General features: G+C 44.5%; 1 protein-coding gene across 1 annotated transcript in view; it reads left to right on the forward strand.

The window, feature by feature from the left end:
• PAPPA (pappalysin 1) overlaps positions 1-18,488 on the forward strand; it is a 235,194-nt gene that overhangs the window by 49,990 nt on the left and 166,716 nt on the right. The window contains exons 3-5 of the mRNA XM_019731188.2: positions 3,223-3,368; positions 7,472-7,765; positions 15,148-15,340. Of these exons, the coding sequence (XP_019586747.2) occupies positions 3,223-3,368; positions 7,472-7,765; positions 15,148-15,340 (633 nt within the window). The remainder of the gene's footprint in view (positions 1-3,222; positions 3,369-7,471; positions 7,766-15,147; positions 15,341-18,488) is intronic.

Raw genomic sequence — 18,488 nt, forward strand, 5'->3', positions numbered from 1 at the left:
AACAAACATACAAGCAGGGGAATGGATCCAACATCCCACATCACTGCCTTGGGCCAGAGTGAATACCACCCTCTGAAAAGATTGCTTCTGCAATTACAACTGAATAAACAACCAATTAAAATGGCTCCCCCGGCCTTACCCCACCCTTCTCGCCCTCTCATGAAGCTTTCTCAGCCTAGAGCAATGGGGCAAAGAGGTGACTTTCTCTAATAACATTTGTGTTCTCTGCCTGAGAGAACGCTTGATGGAAATGCACAAATCAATTAGAAAATAATACGTAGTATGGAAAGGGCTGACAGGAAAACCTCAACTTCTCGGTGTTTTCAGCTTCTCCTCCCACACGTTGTTTCCCTTTTCGCCATGGCCCTGTGGGAAGAGCTGGACACATCTAGATTTGCACCTGACCGTGTCACTATTTAGGTGATCTCTGAACCCCTGTTACTTCATCTGCAAGATAGGGATAAGTAATAGGAATAACTAAACACTTACTGAGGTTTTCTATATGCCAGCTATTATGCTAAGCCCTTTACACTTCTTTTATTAACATCCCAAATCCTCTAGCCAGCTTGGCTCATCCCAAATACCCTTGTTTTGTATATGAAGAAACAGGGGCAGGGGAAGTTGTGTACGTTGCCAAACAGCAAGTGGAAGAGCTGGATTCAAACCCAAGACTCTGGCTGGAGAACAAGCCTTCTTACCCACTCTCCCATATGACTTCAAATCCTGCGCACAGGTGGGACAGCGTGTGCAGCAAGCACAGGGGCTGACATACAGCAAGGGCTTGATAAGCGGTGGCTTTCCTTCTCTGATCACAGAACAGACTGGTTTGAACTCCTTGTGAGGCTTCCAGTCTAAGAAGCTGAAGATGGGATTTTAGAGGAGAGAAGGGCACAGCAGCAAGACTTCACGTCAGTACGTGAGCTTGTGTGGCTATCTTCGCAATTACTCGGTTCCACCTAGTTCTGGTCAACACAGATGCACCTCTCCTGGCCCTTCCTGTGTCCAAATCAAGTTAACCTTTATTTATTTATTTATTTATTTATTTATTTATTTATTTATTTATTTATTTTTTGGGGGGTGGGGGGGCTTTTGACCTGAGTGGGCAAGAGGGCACATGGGGTCTCAGACGTGTCCTATTCCTGTTGGAGTAGAGGTATAGGTTTTTGACCCACAGAAATGTTCTTGATAGCACCTATTGTATTGATAAGGAAACTGAGGCCTCATAGGAAGGAAGTGCTGAAACTGAGAGTAGGCCCTAACTATTTTAGTTTTTCTTTCATTCCCAATATAAATTTAACTCCATCAACGTTCACTGAGAGTTCCTAGGGTGTCAAGCCTTAGGCTGAGGACAGGGTAAACAGAGATGAGGAAGGCATGTTCCCTGTCTCCAGGGAGCCACAAGGAATGGCAGATAGCGACAGGTGAAGTGATTATGTGGAATGGTGTGAGAGCACACGCACGCACGGGAGGTGGATGAGTACAGAGATGGTAAAGGGGGTGGAGGTGAGATGGAAATCAGGGAAGTCTGCCTGGAGGAATGGCACCTGAACGGACTTTGGATTTGTTCATCAGAGAACAAAATGGGAAGCAGTGTCCTAGAGAGGGACAGCATGAGTAAAGGCACTGGGGCTAATGCATCACGGTAGATGCTGCCAGTGCACTGTGGGATATTCAAGAGAGGAAACAGAGAGCTATGAGGCTGAAAGGGGAGGCAGGGTCTTGCAGGCCATGCTGAGGAGCTTGGATGTGACTCTTTCACATGTGGGGAGTCCCTTCTCTGACTCCAGGAGAGAAGGAGAGGGGAACTGTTATTATGTGCTCTACGTGCCAGGTTCTATGCCAACCTCTTGTAGAGAGACAACATTATAAAAAAGGAAAATACTTTCAACTGGCTGTATGACCTTCACAAGGTATGAAACAGAAGCCTCTGTTTTCTCATCTGAAAAATGGGGATAATAATACTGCCTACCTCAGTGTTATTAAGAAGATTCAAAGAGATAATCCATGTAAAGTCAAGTCACATGGAAGGGCCCAACAGACATTAAATACCATTATTCATAGACTTTATCTCACCTACTAACTACATCAAGCTGCATGCTTGCTTATTTATGTATGTTTTTATCAATTTATTCATTGATTTGTTTCCAACCTTCCTCAAGAAATGATTATCAGTTACAAGATTCCTAAGATAATGATGACAGATATAAAATGGGAGCTGAAAAATACATGAGGGTGGAGCCGGCTCCCTCTCTCTACCGCGAGCCGTTGAATAATATGCCTGTGACTGATGCAAATTGTAGTGTTTCTGTTCTGATGAGAGAGTCTTACTCTGCAAGGGAAGAACTCTTATTTATTAAGCACCTAGGATATGCCAGTCTCTGTCCAAAGACCATCTCTTTCTCTCTTCCACATGTGTTTGTTCCATGTATTAAAGAGTTGACAAGTCGCATGAGGAGTTAATTCACTTATATGTCGAGATTACAGTGGCAGCTACCTCAAATACAATATCCCTCTCTAGTATGTTTTACAGAAAAAGACATAGAGGCTTACAGAATGCAGAAGCATATGCTGTGGGTGGCAGCATGACGCCCCAGTGAAAAGAGGATAGGTTTCCAAGCTAGACAGAATTGGCCTTGAAACCCAGGTCTGCAACTTTGGACAACCTGTATAATAACATTGGGCCACGTGTTTGTTTATTTTGAAAACAGAGTAATAACACCTCCTTGCAAGGTTAGTGTAGAGATGCAAAGGAGGCCTCCTAGTGCGGCTCTGTATTGGCCAAATAAATGATCCGAGGTCCATAGTGAATAAGCAAAGAAGGAAAGAAGCCAAGATGAGAAAACATGGAGTCACTTCCATGGTCTGTGTTCTTGATGTATACCCACATTATGTGGCTTTGTCATCAGTCAGGATAGCAGAGTCCTTAGGGGCACAGATGTTGACTTTAGATAAATCTGGGTTCTGAACTGAACTCTGCTATTTATAAGCTGAGTAACCTTATCAAGCCTCTTAAACCCATAAGAACGCCATTTTCTTATCTGTAAAATGGGATCATATCACTTACCGTATAATATTCCTGGGGGAAGTCAATGCGATGGTGTTTATAAAGTGCTTAGGAAAGTGCCTGGCACATAGTCGCTCTCACTTAATTAGCGGTACCTGTTATGTGAATCGTAACGTTTTTGGATGGTGATGACAGCCAAGGTTCTTTTTCTATTACAGAGCGTACTTGGATGTTAATGAACTGAAGAACATTCTTAGACTGGATGGATCGACACACCTCAATATCTTCTTTGCAAACTCCTCAGAGGAGGAATTGGCGGGAGTAGCCACTTGGCCATGGGACAAGGAGGCCCTCATGCACTTAGGTGAGAATCAGAAACTTCTTCAGGCGGCAACGGGATTAGTACAGGAATGAATTTAGTATCGATGAGGAAGATGGTGACCAAGCATGATGGTGCTGGTTGGTGGTAGTGGGGATGGGGAACAATCTGTTTATCGCTTTTTAATGTCTGAAACTCTTCAGCATTCCTTATCGCATTTCACCCACCAAACAATGCTCTGAAGAAAAGAGCACAATATTATTAACCTGGTTTTACCAGTGGGGAAACTGAGCTTCATAGAGGGACTGGGGCTTATCCAAGGTCATACACAAGTCAGTGGCAGAGATACATTTTGAATTCAAGTTTCCACCTCTGCCCATTGGTTGCTTTCTCCTTATTCCCCACCTCTTTGGTCATACAGATATTTTCTCAGCCTGATAACCACATTGTGCTGGCATCGTCAGTCATGGGTTGGCTTGAGAGACACCAAAGAGGCAAGAGAAAGTGAGTTTGTAAGATCTCCTTGTTCCGCCATGTTCTACCCACCGACAACGCCAGGAACTCTTCGTACATTCAATTTATGCATATCCATAAACAGACATACATTTATACAAAGCAAGCACCAAGGTCAGAGATGACAGTGGTTTCTGAACCAGGCCCTGCAAGCAGACATTGTAGTTGTCCAATTTTTATTTGTCCATGCTCTCTCAATGTAGACATGCATTTTTTAACTTGTGCATATTTAAAATCATAGTATAGATGCAAGTTTGTGTTCTTTTTTTTTCACTTAATATTATGCTATCTGCATTTTTCCATGTTGCAGCAGTCTTCATAATTATTTCCCATCCAATTTTTTTTCACTTGACATCACAAGAGAAAAGCCTGTCTTTCTGGTTTATTTCCATCTCTCTAAAGACGAGATTTGTAATGGCCACATAATAGTCCATGGAGTGAGGGCACTGTAGTTTATTTAAATATCTCCCCTGTGATGGGATGTTGCCATTATTTACACCAATGAACAGCGATGATTCAGTGAGTGTCTTCATATGAGAACGTTGGGGCTCAGCAGTGACAGTGCTGGATGTGTCGCCAGGCCTGCCTGGTCCCCCAGCGATATGCCCAGAGTCCAATAGCTGCTGTACACCTGCCATATCTTGGAGATGAGGAACTTTGCAATTTCGGATGATGAAATTGTGCTGAATCAAACTCCAGACTTAGTTCTCTTACACTGCTCTCATTTTTCAATTGTTTTTAAGAGGATGAAACCAGTGTGTGTGTGTGTGTGTGTGTGTGTGTGTGTGTGTGTGTGTGTAGAGATAAATATGAAGATAAATATGTAGTGCTTCTCACCTGGGGGGATTTTATCTCCTAGGAGACATTTGACAATGTGTAGAGATATTTTTTTGTTACAAATGGGGTGATGCTACTGGCATCTAGTGGGTAGAGACCAGTGATGCTGCTAAATCTCCTGCAATATCCACAAGAAAGACTTATCTAGTCCAAAATGTCAATAGTGTTGAGGTTGAGAAACCCTGAGATTGACGATGAACAGGTAGACAGACAGACACAGACAGACAGGGGTTTGGCAGAAGAGAGTGTGCTACTTCAGCAAACTTTTAAGTCAATCAGCTTGTATCACGAACCTAGGATTACCTATGGGAATCCTGCTGGTCCAGAGCCAAAATCCATGGTTGTGCTCAGCTGTGGCTTTATTTAGTAGGGCCCTAGACAAGTCTCTTTCCTTCCCCAGGTCTCAGTTTCCTCAGATTTTAAGTGAACAGGTTCAACTAGGCCGGCCTCCACGGACTCTTCTCAGTGCTGAAATTTTGTCCTATTGGCAAAGCAACCGAAAAGGCCATGATCAGAGTCTTAGAGGAGTTGAACAGCAGGCTTCTAAAGTTATAGAAAAATACTCCTGATAATTCCATGAATTTCAGAGACTGGCTCAGGACCAGGAATACAGAAGGCTATAAATCCATGGCATGTTATAGTATTTCAGGATGATGTCAGGCGCAAGCTATTTCACCTTTTAAGAGAAGCAATGAAACAGGACTCAGGGCTCTGTGCTGTTGCTCTGTGAGAAGGGATGAGTTGGGAGGGACTGAGGTGAAACAAACAGAACCAGCCTGGACATTAAGTCTGCAATCCTGTCAGTATCCCTGGAAATACTTGTGGGTCCCCTCCACATTACCTCAGTGTCAAAGCTTCAGGAAGGCAGAGCATCACAGGCATTGTGTTGCTATTGATTGGAGAGCTCACCAGAGATGCAGAGCCACTTTCCCAAGATCACACAGCCAACGTGAAGCAGATGGAGGATTGCAACCTATGTCAGGCTAACTCCAGCTGGCCTCCAGGCTGCCGCCTCCCCACTCTGAGATATTGATCATAAACAGTTTCTCTGCAGTAGCCCCAATCAAACCCAATTTATTAGAACTATATATAATTACAATTCTGCTGTTGCACTATGATCCCTGGAAAAAGTCTTGGGTGGGAAGGAGATTATATTTCATATTATGATTGACAGAAAATAATTGAGAGAGATTTCCTGTCTCAATTTCTCTTCCTCCCTGCCTCTGCCTGCCTCTACACACACACACACACACACACACACACACACACACACCCCTTCTCATACATCTTTATCTTTGTGCTAGAAGGCTCTGAGCAGTTCAGAATTAGTAGATTCTGTGAGCCCCGTGACTGAGCGAGCTTACCCTCCCAGCAGTTCAGTCCGAGATAACCCCCCGCCCCCTTGCCCTCACCAGGCTTGCCAGGACAAATCAACAAGGCTCTGCCTCCTTACCATTCTTTTATAAAACTGCACTTAAAGTTACTAACTTACAGGGAGCTCAGACCTGAATTTTAACTTTCCCTTAGACACACTTAGATTTTAAAGTTTAAATATCTCTCTACTAGCCAATACGTATTTCTCCAATGCCTAAAATGAACATGGAACAATGCTATCCATTGATTCTCCTGAGATCCATTCCATCTGTCTCCCCAAGCTAAGCAATGCTCGGTCTTTTAAGGCATGCAGTGTAGACCATTGCTTCTCAAACTAGAACATACAGACAGGTCATCTGGGGCTTTTGTTAACATTCAGATTCTGCTTCTGTCGCTCTTGAATGGGACCTGAGATTCTGCATTTCTAATCACCTTCCAAGAGATGCTCATGCTGCTTGTTCTTGAGCTACCCTTGGGGTAGCAAGTGATTAGACAGTAAGTAAGGTGTTATGCTAGCTCCTTACATGTGGCTAGACCTGGTAAAACTTATTTTGTTGGGTCAGCATTCAGCAAACATTCAGCACACATTTCCTGAGGCGCCGTGTTCCAGGCCCTGTGATAGGCATTACAGTAGAACTAGATTAAGAGCCCTGGCTCTGGAACCCAAGGGTCTTGGTCCAACTTTCTGCTCCACATGGACTGACGCTTGATCGTAGGCGTTACTTCACCTCTGTGTAAATCAGTGCCTGTCTCGTTGGGCTGTGAATGATTAAGTGTGATTATATACAAGAAACCCTCAGCACAGGCCTGAAGAGATGTAATAAGTGCCCAAGAAATGTTGACTGTTACGCTCACTGTTATAATGGTGAGTGTAACGTGGTGCCGGCTTTCATGAGTGTCTCACTCTCATAGACTCTAGAGATGATGAAACGGGACTCCGAGATGGTAATCGGCTTGCTCAACGTCACAGGTTAGTGAAGGCAAAATGAGAACTGGAACCAACGTGTCCGAAGCATGAGGGGCTTCATTTCAACAAAAGCAAGTCGAATGTTTATAAGCCAGGGCGTGACTTTCTGAGGAAGAAGTTGCAGCAGAAATGTTGACGAGCCCAGAAATCAGAGTCCTTAGGTTATAATCATGCCACCTCCTTTAAGTAGTTTGAAATCACGTTGGGTAAGTTGTCTCCCTTCTTTAGGCATTGGTGTTTTCATCTGAAAAATGAAGGCATTGCATAAAATGACTTTTGAGACTCCTTCCTACACCATCAGTGATTCATATTACAAGTCATAACAGCTCCCAGGGCCGTGGAGTCATAGGGTGGAGAAGCCTGTGGTTACTTTGGGCAGCACCCCCTTGATTAAGAGATTCCTGTACCAGGAAGCCAAGTGTCCAGCTCGCCTAATGCTCTGGTTTTTCCTTTGCAGGTGGCATTGTCTTGAACCCGTCTTTTTATGGCATCCCTGGGCACACCCACACCATGATCCATGAGATCGGGCACAGCCTGGGCCTCTATCATATCTTCCGAGGCATCTCGGAAATCCAGTCTTGCAGTGACCCCTGCATGGAAACCGAGCCCTCCTTTGAGACTGGAGACCTCTGCAGTGACACCAACCCAGCCCCGAAACACAAGTTCTGCGGGGACCCAGGCCCAGGAAACGACACCTGTGGCTTTCACAGCTTCTTCAATACTCCTTACAACAACTTCATGAGCTACGCAGGTAGGACCTTAGTCTCTGCCGGGGGGCTGGGGGCTGGGTGTCGGCATGGGCCTCAGTCGGGCGCAGAGGAGCTCTGAGCAAGCTGCTTACCTTTGCTAAGCATTCGTCTTCCTACTAACAATTCCTCACCCCACACAATAGGGATAATATCCCTTCCGTGACACCCTTAGGGGACGAGAAAGATGTTGCATCTGAAATCGCCTCAGGAAGACCCATGATGGGAAGCAGACCAGGACCAAAAGTCAGGAAACCAGAGTAGAAGGCCTGCCTCTGCCACTAGGTCACCTGAGGCCTTTCACACTACAGTGTCCCCTCTCTTTTCTCAAGAAAATGGACTCTTTGGATTGTATCTCCTACGTTTCTCCTACTTGTCCATCTGTATTTTTCTCTGCCAGGGGTGGATCAAACTTTTTTTTAAACATAAAACTCTCACACCCTCCTCTACTGTTTCCTTACAAAAACAAAAAACAAACAAACAGAAAAACAAAGAATGCTTTTGGTTTTACAAATACAAAATTATTACATGAGATCAATATGTGCTTTTCCTATAACTGCGTATATCCTATCAAAACCCTTTTAAATTCCATCAGTAACAGTATTAAGGACTCATTCTTTGGGTTCTAGGATGCCCTACATTTCCTTTTAGCATGTATCAAGGCCACTTCTAAGCCCTCATCTTTGGTAAATTAGAATAAGATACCCCCTCTCTCAGAGCAGTCCACAGCCCTCACCACTGACCCCTTAAGCCGAGAGTCCTTGTGTGAGATCTGCAAAGCTGCATATGGTAACCCAGCACAAATTCTATTATAATATTCAGTTTTGGTGTCTCTTTTCCCTCCAGAACAAGTGAGTTCTATGAAGGCAGAGATTGCCTTTAATACATCACTGTATTCCTAGCACCTGGAACAGGGCCTTCAGGCTTAATAAATATTTCTTAGGAAGAAAGAGAGGGAGAGAGTCCTGGAGGGACAAAAAGGAGTAAATGCTCTTATAACAGGTCTATAAAATTGATTCTTATCCATAATCGTATTTCTACTTATATGAAAGATTATTGTCCATAAAGGACTTTAATACACACCATCTCATTGCATTCTCACTGAAAAACCTATGGAGTGGGAACTGTTCCCATTATACAGATGACAATACTGAGGACTACTGATGTCATTTGCCCCAGGGCACATATCTGACTCCAGGCATTTTTTCTGTTCTATAATCGCACCACTCTTCAAAAGGGAAGTGGATGATGGGTGAGTGGGAAATGGAGCAACCTGGGTGGTTTTCACACTCGGCTCCACAGAGATGCCTCGGGGGGCTGCCCTGAGTGGGCCCCCATCTCTGCTTGAACAGGGATGCCCCCCTTCCAACTGTTTTTCATTTCTGTTGGGGTTTTGCTTCAGATTATGTGTGGGGAGAGGATTTTTCTATGAAAACCCTATGAATTCGATGATCCCCAGTGGATCTCCCTGCTTTCCCATTTGGGCTGATGACCTCTGGGGGCCTCGGGTTCATACAGTGCAAACCTAAGGTCCCTTGAAGTGTCAATAACCAAGAGTCTTTAGGTTTAGATCTCTTAAAAAGACCCAAGGGCTGGGTATTTCCTCAAAAGCAGATTCCCACTGGGCTCCCATTCCCAGCCAAGCCGACATCCCACATCCGGTGCCCTGTCCCCTCACATAGTCCTGCTTACGTTCCATTTCTGTAGCACCTTTCCTTGGCCAGCTCGACGCACATGGAAAATAAACAATAACATGAGTTTGGAAGTTTGCCGGCCTCTTAAGGGCCTAGGAGCAGCCACTAGCTACCAGACCCCCATAAACTAAATCTTTTTTTTGTTTTGTTTTTTGTTCCCCTTTGTACAGATCTAAAGGGTGATTGATTTACTGTTGTTTTTTTAAAGGAACCCCTCAGCTCAGTGACCCATTAACAGCAGAACTAATTCACTGAGCTACGATAACAAACTTACACCCGCAAAAGCATATTCAAGGCGACCACGAGCTTTGAAATGTTTGTTTTCCTTAGGATCTCTGATAGATGAGGTGACAAAAGCAGCTGGATGAAATTCAAAATACAGAACAGGGCCGGGTTCTCAAGGCTGGGGAGAGCAATGCACAGGGGCTGTATAGTCAAGGCAAGAGGGCGGAAACCTTACCAGGTCAGCCACTTCCAGTCCCTTCCTTCCTGGGTGTTTCTTCCTCAGGCCTGGCCACTGGTTGGGTAAAGAATCTAGTGCAATGCTGTCCCATAGGACTTTCTGCAAAGATAGACATGTTCTGTGTCTGCTGTCCAGGATGCAAGCCGTGGAGCACTTGGCAATACGGCTAGTGAGACAGGAACTGCATTGTTAGTCTTAAGTGATTTTAATGAATTTAAATGGAAACAACCACACGTGGCTGGTGGCTACCGTATTGGTCAGTGCTGGTCTATAATAATTGCTGAGTGCCTATAAGATGCCAGACACTGTGTGAAACGCTTCAGAGGTTTGTCTCAGAGAATCCTCAAAATAACCCAGGGAGGTAACGGCTATTATTATTGCGCCCATTTTACAGATGCAGATAGTGTGATTTAGGGAGCTTCAGTGGCTTGCCCAGGATCACACAGCAAAGCCAAGGCAAACCTTTCTTACTGCACAGCCTGTGTTATTAATCAATAATTATTTGGCTCCCCTTCTGAAACTAGGGAAAGTTAAGAGGGTCCCAAGTGCTACCAACCAGGCAGCAGAGAGGTGATGGGGGCAAGCCTCGTTGAACAATAGGAGCGCATGGTCACGTTGAGCTGCTGGATAAGCCCTGGTAGATAAAAAGGCGACAGCCTGGACTCTACTTCCTGAAGATAATAGGCTACAGGGTGGGGGTGGGGAGGTACCAAGAGTCAGGGCCTCCTTGAGTGTGGTAACCAGGCCTTCTCCCGCCTATGGGAGCAGATGTCTTGCTACCAAATTCCTGAGTGTCAGGGCCTCTTAGTACGTACATACGCGTTGAGCCAGCAGTCGTCTTTCTAAGGACTATATCCTAAGGAAGTAAGTCAGTTAATGTGTTTAAAGATTTAGTCATGCGAATGTTCTTACTAAAATGTATTCTCCAAATATTAATTAGGCATTTACTACCTGCGAGGCATAGAAGAAAAATGCTTCTATGTGTGAAAAATTAGCGGCTTCCAAGTCCAAAGGGAATGGATTGCTGAAATAAGGCATCCGTAGGCTACAGCGTGGTGTGGTCACTACAGAAGATGTGGCAGATGCTTGAGGGGTGCAGACAGAGAAGTAGAGGGACGCAGTGGTTCAGGGCATGAAGTTTGGGGCTTGAGCCCTCCATGCCTTTGAGCCAAGCAGTTTACTTTTCTCTGAGCCTCAGTTACTTCATCGATACTATGGAGAATAATCACACTTACCTGTGTGACAGTAGGTGTCATCGTACAGGGGAAGGGCTCAGAACTATCCTTGGTAATATCATTAGATCTCAATCAGTGACAATTAGTAGGATCATTCGTTAGCTATTTAATGTGAAAATAGCCACAAATCTTATGTCTAGTGTAAGACGGCAATGTGTGTGTGTGTGTGTGTGTGTGTGTGTGTGTGATGAGAATTATACATATTTATATCCATATACACATACTTATATACTAAATATTAATTTATTTTCTCTAGGTAATGAGTTTAGGGTGATATTTATTTCTTTGCAACCTTTTTTGCTATATTACAAGTGTTGTACAATGAATATCTGTAACTTTCATCATCTCTTATTATTATTATTGTCATTATCATTCTTTTTTAAAACAACAAAAAGGCAGGGACTTTGACAAAGAGCAACTCAGTTCTCCATGCACCAGATACGGGTTTGCTTGCTAAATGCTCCCACCAGCTTTCGGAGGCAGGTAACATGGTGATTCCCTATTTCACCCTGGGTGAAAGGGAGGCTGTTGGGAGTCTGCAGTTTGCCTGTGGTTCCACAGGGAACGGAAGCACCCTGTGCATGCCCTTCACCTCCATGCTCTGTGGCCTCCCAGGCCCAGAGGGAGATAGTCTCTGAAGAACAAAGTTCCCTTCGCAAACTCAGGCAGGACAGCAACAGCATGGGGGGCGACTGGTGCCCAATCCCAACGTGCTGACATCCCCAAAGTTCTTTCTGCTAGGGGACAAGATGGAGACAGAAGAACAAAGTGGGCCACCTGGCCCTGGAGAGCAGGATTGAGTGGCCACAGTCGTCAGGAGGGGAAGCGTGTGGTGACTGCAAGCCAAGAGGGGCTGACTGCAGATACCCTCTAACTCAGATAGAGCGTTCATGATAAATGGAAACCCTTTGGTTCCCACCCACTCTGATAGCAGCGGGTCTCCCAGCAATGCACAATGGGACAGACTTCATTTTCTGACTTTCGCATTAAAACTCAGATGCATTTCTGTTTCCCTGTCAGGTTCTATCACTTACCCATGTTTTAAACTCTTTTTTTAATTGACAAACATGGAAATGGCTAATTTTTAAGTTATAAAAGGAAAATACGCTTCTTTGGGGGAAAACAAGAAACAAATCAGAGGGTTTAGAAGAAAACATATGCTGTTTTTCCTCTCTATTCATCTTGATAAATGCTTTGTATGCTCCAGTTTATTGAATCCTCATAACAACTCTATGTAGTGGGATTGATTTAAATAACTCATTTATACAGGAGGGTCCTGAGTTCTAAAGTTACTTTCTTTATTTGGCAATGAGTGATCGGTATTCTGTTCTATGCCTGTGCCTAACGAACACAGCCATTCCCTTATTAATAGAGAGACGTGTCATTTCTAATATTTTTACTATTATAAATGATGCTTCAAAAATCCCTGTACGTATCTTTCCCCATATTTGTTCATGAATACATATCTATTGCATTCCCAAGTGTGATACTCCTATATCGAACAGAATGAATAATTTCTATTCTGTGTTTTTCTGGCTTCCCATTTTCCAACACTTGCATGCATACACACACACACACACACACACACACACACACACACACACACGTGCCGTTCCCTGTCATGTGGCGGTGAACATTTACTGAGCATTTATCATGGTTACTGGTACTCCACTCCCCTTCTCCCTCTCTGTGTTCTGAGATCAGCACCCTTATCGTCATCACCTTCACTTTACAGATGGGGAACTGCGGGCATGAAATCACTTGCCCATTTGATTCTAGGTCCTTCATGCACTAAACTAACTATGTAACCATGCTTCGTAGCCATCATGTTCTTCTGACTCTAGCTTCTTCAGTGGCTTTTCCAAGGCTCCCAGGATGAAGGGCAAAGTTCATAGTAAAAAAAGAAAAATTTACCCGATGACCTGGCTCTTCTCAGACCAAGACATTTGTACTCTATTCTGCAGGCAGTCGGGAGTCATAGAATGTTTGGTATCCAAGGCACCATTGGGGCTTGAGAGAGATTCATGCTAGTCATTCTTTTACAGAGCTTGCTAACAGACATCAGGCCGTTTTGCTTCCTTCAGATGTAGGAAAGGCTTCCCCAGGGCAGTGGAAAGGAGACTGTCAAAGTTCCTAAGGGGATCAAAGGCAGCTTCTGTGTATAACCTCCTTGCATCCCTGTCCCTTCCCCAAGCTGGATTCTCAAGGTCACGTCCAACTGCCCAGCACCTGCCCAAACTTATTTTCTGTTTGTTTGATAAGGGGAAGTGAGTTTATGCTGTAGGATTCCCAGTGGTGGGTTTATTTTAAGATCTGGCGAGGCCCGTGCTCCTCCGTCTGGGGCCCAGCTGCAGAAACCCTGAGCAGACGGACACCTCCGGGAAGTGGTGTTTTTGGAAAGCAAGCCAAAACAGTGCCTTGCCCTGTCCCTGGGGAAGCTGAAGAAAGCTGTTGAAGGAGGAGATGGGAGGCAAGCTTCTTCCTTGGGGGCTGAGTCTTGGGTCACCGCCTTTAGTCCCCATCTTAGAAAAGAGAGAATAGGATTGAAGGTCATTCCATCTAAAGACATTTAAGAGATTGTATCCCAGCCCCCTCAGACTCAGGTTCAACTCCTATTTATCAGGCACCTGCAGGCTGCTTTAGCCACACAAAGTCTCATTTATGCTCAGAAAGAAGTTCCCGTAATGATTATCATATTTCTCATATTGATGATCGTATATTAAGGTTTGCTCCAGAAGACGCATTAGGGCTTATGTTCACGGGATGTCCTCCTGAAAAATCATGCCAGGGCTTATTTTCCAGTTAGTTCTTATTTTCGGGGAAACACAGTAGAAGCCTAGCCTTGGAGTCAAGACTGTCTGGGTTCGGATCTCAGGTTTGTCTCTCGTTCTGTGATCTTAAAAAAGTTGCTTGACCTCTCTCAGCCTCAGTTTCCTCCTCTGTAAAATGGAGAAACCCATAGTCTTTGTTCCAAAACCAGTGGGAAAGTTAAATGCCCAAAGCACAGTGCCCGTGGCCTGGCTCACACTGAGCACACGACAGACGTCCCAGTGTCAGTGCTGTGTGAAGGTTGCGGTTCTCCTCATGTTCCCAGCATGGATACTGAGCCTGGATTGTTGCTAGCTCTGCCTGTCTCTCAGGCCTGTGCTCACGGCATGGGACCCCTGCCTCTGTGGTCTTGGAGCTCCGTCTCCTGCAGTCCCTCGACTTTCTTTCACAGTCTTAGCCAGTTGACCTCAAGTACTTCCTTCAGAAGTCTCTCTTGTTCATTCTCCTTCCCCAACATGCTGTCTCCTTCTGTTCGTCAGTGGTCGGCATGGCAAACTTTAACAGCCTTATGACAACCTTGACTCATACAATAAACTGACCTTCACATTTTATCTAGACTGGTAGCTACTCAAGGGCAGGAATGTTTTGACTTTCACCTTGGCACCTTGGCCCTTGGCACAGAGCAGAGGATATGTAATAGATGCTCAGAAGGTTTGTTTGAAGGACAATATCACTGCATCGGTACGTAGTAGAATTAATGAATGAGCAGATGAATGAGTGTGAAGGAATGAATGGACAAGTTGATGCATAAAAGAACAAGTGAATGAGTAACTGAATGAAGGAATGAGAGAGTGAATGAGTGGTGAGGGAGGGAGCAGATAAGGGAATGTGTGACTTACTGACCAGTGGATTTGGGGGCTCATGGAAAGCAGCTTATCTTGGCCTTGTCCTTAGCCGTGACCTCTGGGCTGTTCCCTCTCCAGCCATGGATATACTTTTTTCATTCCGCCCACCCTCCCGTTCTTCCTGTTCCTTCTCACCTGTCTCCAGAAGTGATGACTACACTAATTTGTTCACAGACCATTAACTCTTGAGCACTGGAAGAGGCCAGCTCTGAGTTGGCAAGGGCTGGGTGGCTGGCCCTCCAGCCGCCAGGAGACGTCATAATTCTCTTGCACGCCCGCCTGTGCAGCCAGGATCTTATCTCTCCCTCTGCCCGCTTGCAGATGACGACTGCACTGACTCCTTCACGCCCAATCAAGTGGCCAGAATGCACTGCTACCTGGACTTGGTGTACCAGAGCTGGCAGCCCTCCAGAAAGCCGGCGCCTGTCGCCCTGGCCCCCCAGATTGTGGGCCACACAACCGACTCCGTGACGCTGGAGTGGTTCCCGCCCATCGACGGCCACTCCTTTGAAAGGTGAGTGTGGTCTGTGCAGTGTTGATTCCCCCTTCTCTCTCCTGCCAAGAAAGGAAACTTGGAAAGCAAGTGAAACTTGGAGATTTTGCTGTGTTTTTTGTCTTTGCTCTGGTTTAATGGGGATCCCCACCACCTAGCACAGTGACAGGCCCATATAGGCACATTATAAATTTGGGGGTCGGGGAATAGATGAATGATGACTAATAGAAATTAACAAGTAATAAAACATTTTAAGTGAATGAATGTTTAGCTTTAATTTGTTGTTAAAAATCTGGAAACTTCTTTTGCCAGAACCTCCTCTGGGATAGAGATACTGGTTTGGTCTCCATGAGCTCAGGACTTGAAATTGGCAAACACTTTCATAGAAATATTATCTATGAATGTGTACGTATGTGTAGGGTATATATTCATACATTACACATGGATCAACACGCATATGTATAACATATAATTAGAATCTTTGACTGTGCCCCGTGTTTCTTTGTAGGATGAAGGGTAGAATTTTTAGAAGAGCAGGGAGTGATAAATGGAGGCACAGAATACCGTAGCTCTGCTCCCCTCTCTGTCATGTACTAGCTGTATGGCCTTGGGCAAGTCACTTTCCCTCCTTGGGTCTTACTCTCCTCCCCAGAAAAGTGGGTCATGTGATGCCTCAGTGGCCTGAGGTGGAGACCTGACTCAGACATTCCCTTGTGGTACCTTTCAGCTTTGAGTCCGCCTGAGGAGCTCAGGTGTTAAGGGAACCAGATTTTAAAGGGTCGTGGAAATGGAGAGCGTTTGAGATCTTGCTCCCCAACATATAGCATCAGTTCTGCTTAAATAAACTCTTACAAAAATTCTCTGGGAAAAAAAAAAATATAAAAGGTCATGAAAACGGTCTAAGATGATAACACCTCTATTGGCATTTAGCCAAAATTTAGGACAGATTAGCATATTCGCCCCCCCCAGTCCCTCTTTATCCAAAAATGATGCTATAACATTGATGCTGCTGAAAATAATCAACTAATCATTAATTGATATTATTCAATGGTTGTGTTTGCTGCCACTTACCGAGTGCTGACTCTGTCTGTTCTGGATTCTGTACTAAATGCTTTATATACAGACTCTCATATAATCTTTCCAGTAACTCTATAAAAGGGGGGTCATCTTCCCCATTTTCCAGATAAGGAGGGAACTGAAGCTCAAAGAAGCTGAGAGATTTGACCGAGAGCCCATAGGAGGTGGTGGGAGCTAGGCTGCAACTCATAGTTGGCAATGTCTGGTCTCAGACTCCATGTGTTTTCAGTAAGTGCTTCCAAAAGTCGAATTATGAAGGAGGTGTGTGTGTGTGTGTGTGTGTGTGTGTGTGTGTGTGTGTGTGAGAAAATGTATCAGTTCATGGCACCATATTAAATTTGGGCTCTAATTTTCCATTCTACCATCAGTCCCTGATCTAGAACCTTCATTTGGCAGCTGGGGGAATGTGATCGCAGGGAAGGAAATGCGCTCCCTAGCCCCTCTGTAGAAACCCCCCTTCCCCTGCCCCAGCTGCCCTCACTGGGAGCTCAGAGCTGGGTTTGGGAAACCTCATGTGACACTTCAGAGCAGGCTTTCCAGCAGCCTGTAGATTTATTTATTTTTTCTGTGGCAATGAGAAGTATCAGACTTTTGGTCAAGCCTTGGCCTCGATTCCACTTAAAAATGGAAGTTTTGTAAATGAAGCTTCCTGTGTATGTATTCAATTTGTATTTCATAAAGCAGTTATTGTCCATTAAATAAATACCATCTGATTGTTGGAAACCTATTGGAGGGTTAATTGTTGTGTAATGAGATATGTCTCTATTACATAGTGCCCTCAGCTTCAATCAATATGTTTTTAATAACCTATAGTCAGTTGGTACTTGAGGCTCATACAATAGCTATTCTGTTCAGTTTGAGATTTCATAACGGAGTTATCATATGTTAAATTAAAACTGACATTTCAGAAACATGTCTAATTAGGGTTAACAGCTATGTAGACCATAGGCTATGGCTAAAGGAAGTCAGTCCACAAGTTCAATAACTTGTAAAGAAACAGACCTATGTATATCACTCTCCTGTACGTGCAGAGTTTATAGTCCTGCATGTTGGCTTAGTTCAAAGTCCACAAGCTTTGATGTCAGGTTGCCTGTGTTCCATTCTCAGCTTCACCACTCCTAGTCTATAGGACCTTGGGCAAGACATCTCCCGTCTCTGACCCTCAGTGTCTTCAGGAAAAAGGTGCTAATCATGCCCACTTCAGCTGGCTTTTGTGGGGGAATTCAACAAGATGACATCTGTGAGATACCTAGCACGCACACTCTATGTTCAAAATACATTAGCTCCCATCCTGTACAAAGTTTTCCAGAGCTGTTTAGCTACTTGAAAATATTCTTTCTTTGCAAAATCTCTGGTGTTTTCCACTACATCCATCAATGCCAACCTCTTGCCCCTGGCCATCCTCATGCCCTCCTGCTGTTCCTCACATCTGTGGTCTAAGGGACTACAAGGGTTTTCCTTAAAAAAACATATTCAGATCCTCCCCCAGCCTGTGTCCTCACACACGGGCAACTGAATAAATAATTCAAGGCCACCCTCGGCTTTTCTAACTCCTTTATTTTTATCAGTCTTGCAAACATGTGTTGACTGGATGGTTTCAGTTTTCTGAATGACTGGCTGTGGTGTATTAGAAAGAGCACTGGACTGGGAACCAAGAGACCTGGCTCTGAAGTCTTTGAGACCTCATCTCTTCCCTCTTCCTCAGTCTGTGTTCTGATATGGAAGGCAAGGGGTTCTAACCTTTCTCAACCGAGGTTCTTCTCCCAAATCTCAGACCACAGAAAACTACTTGAATAACGATTTTCTTAATTCTCCCAAGTGTGGTACATAACCAACACCATTCTAGATTCATAAAAGAGAAATTAATGCATTATATATAGTGGATGCCTTAGAGAATCACTGTCCGTTAGGACTTTCGGCAATAATGGAAATGTTCTCCCTCTGCACAATCCGATGTAGTAGCCATTAGCCAACTGTGGCTGTGGAGCACTTGAAATGTGACGAGTGTGACTGAGGAACTAGGTTTCTAAATTTATTTAATTTTAATTAATTTAAATTTAAATAGCCCCCTGTAACTGATGGCCGCCATATT

This window comes from Rhinolophus sinicus, linkage group LG04, assembly GCF_036562045.2.
Source record: "Rhinolophus sinicus isolate RSC01 linkage group LG04, ASM3656204v1, whole genome shotgun sequence".
Lineage (NCBI taxonomy): Eukaryota > Metazoa > Chordata > Mammalia > Chiroptera > Rhinolophidae > Rhinolophus > Rhinolophus sinicus.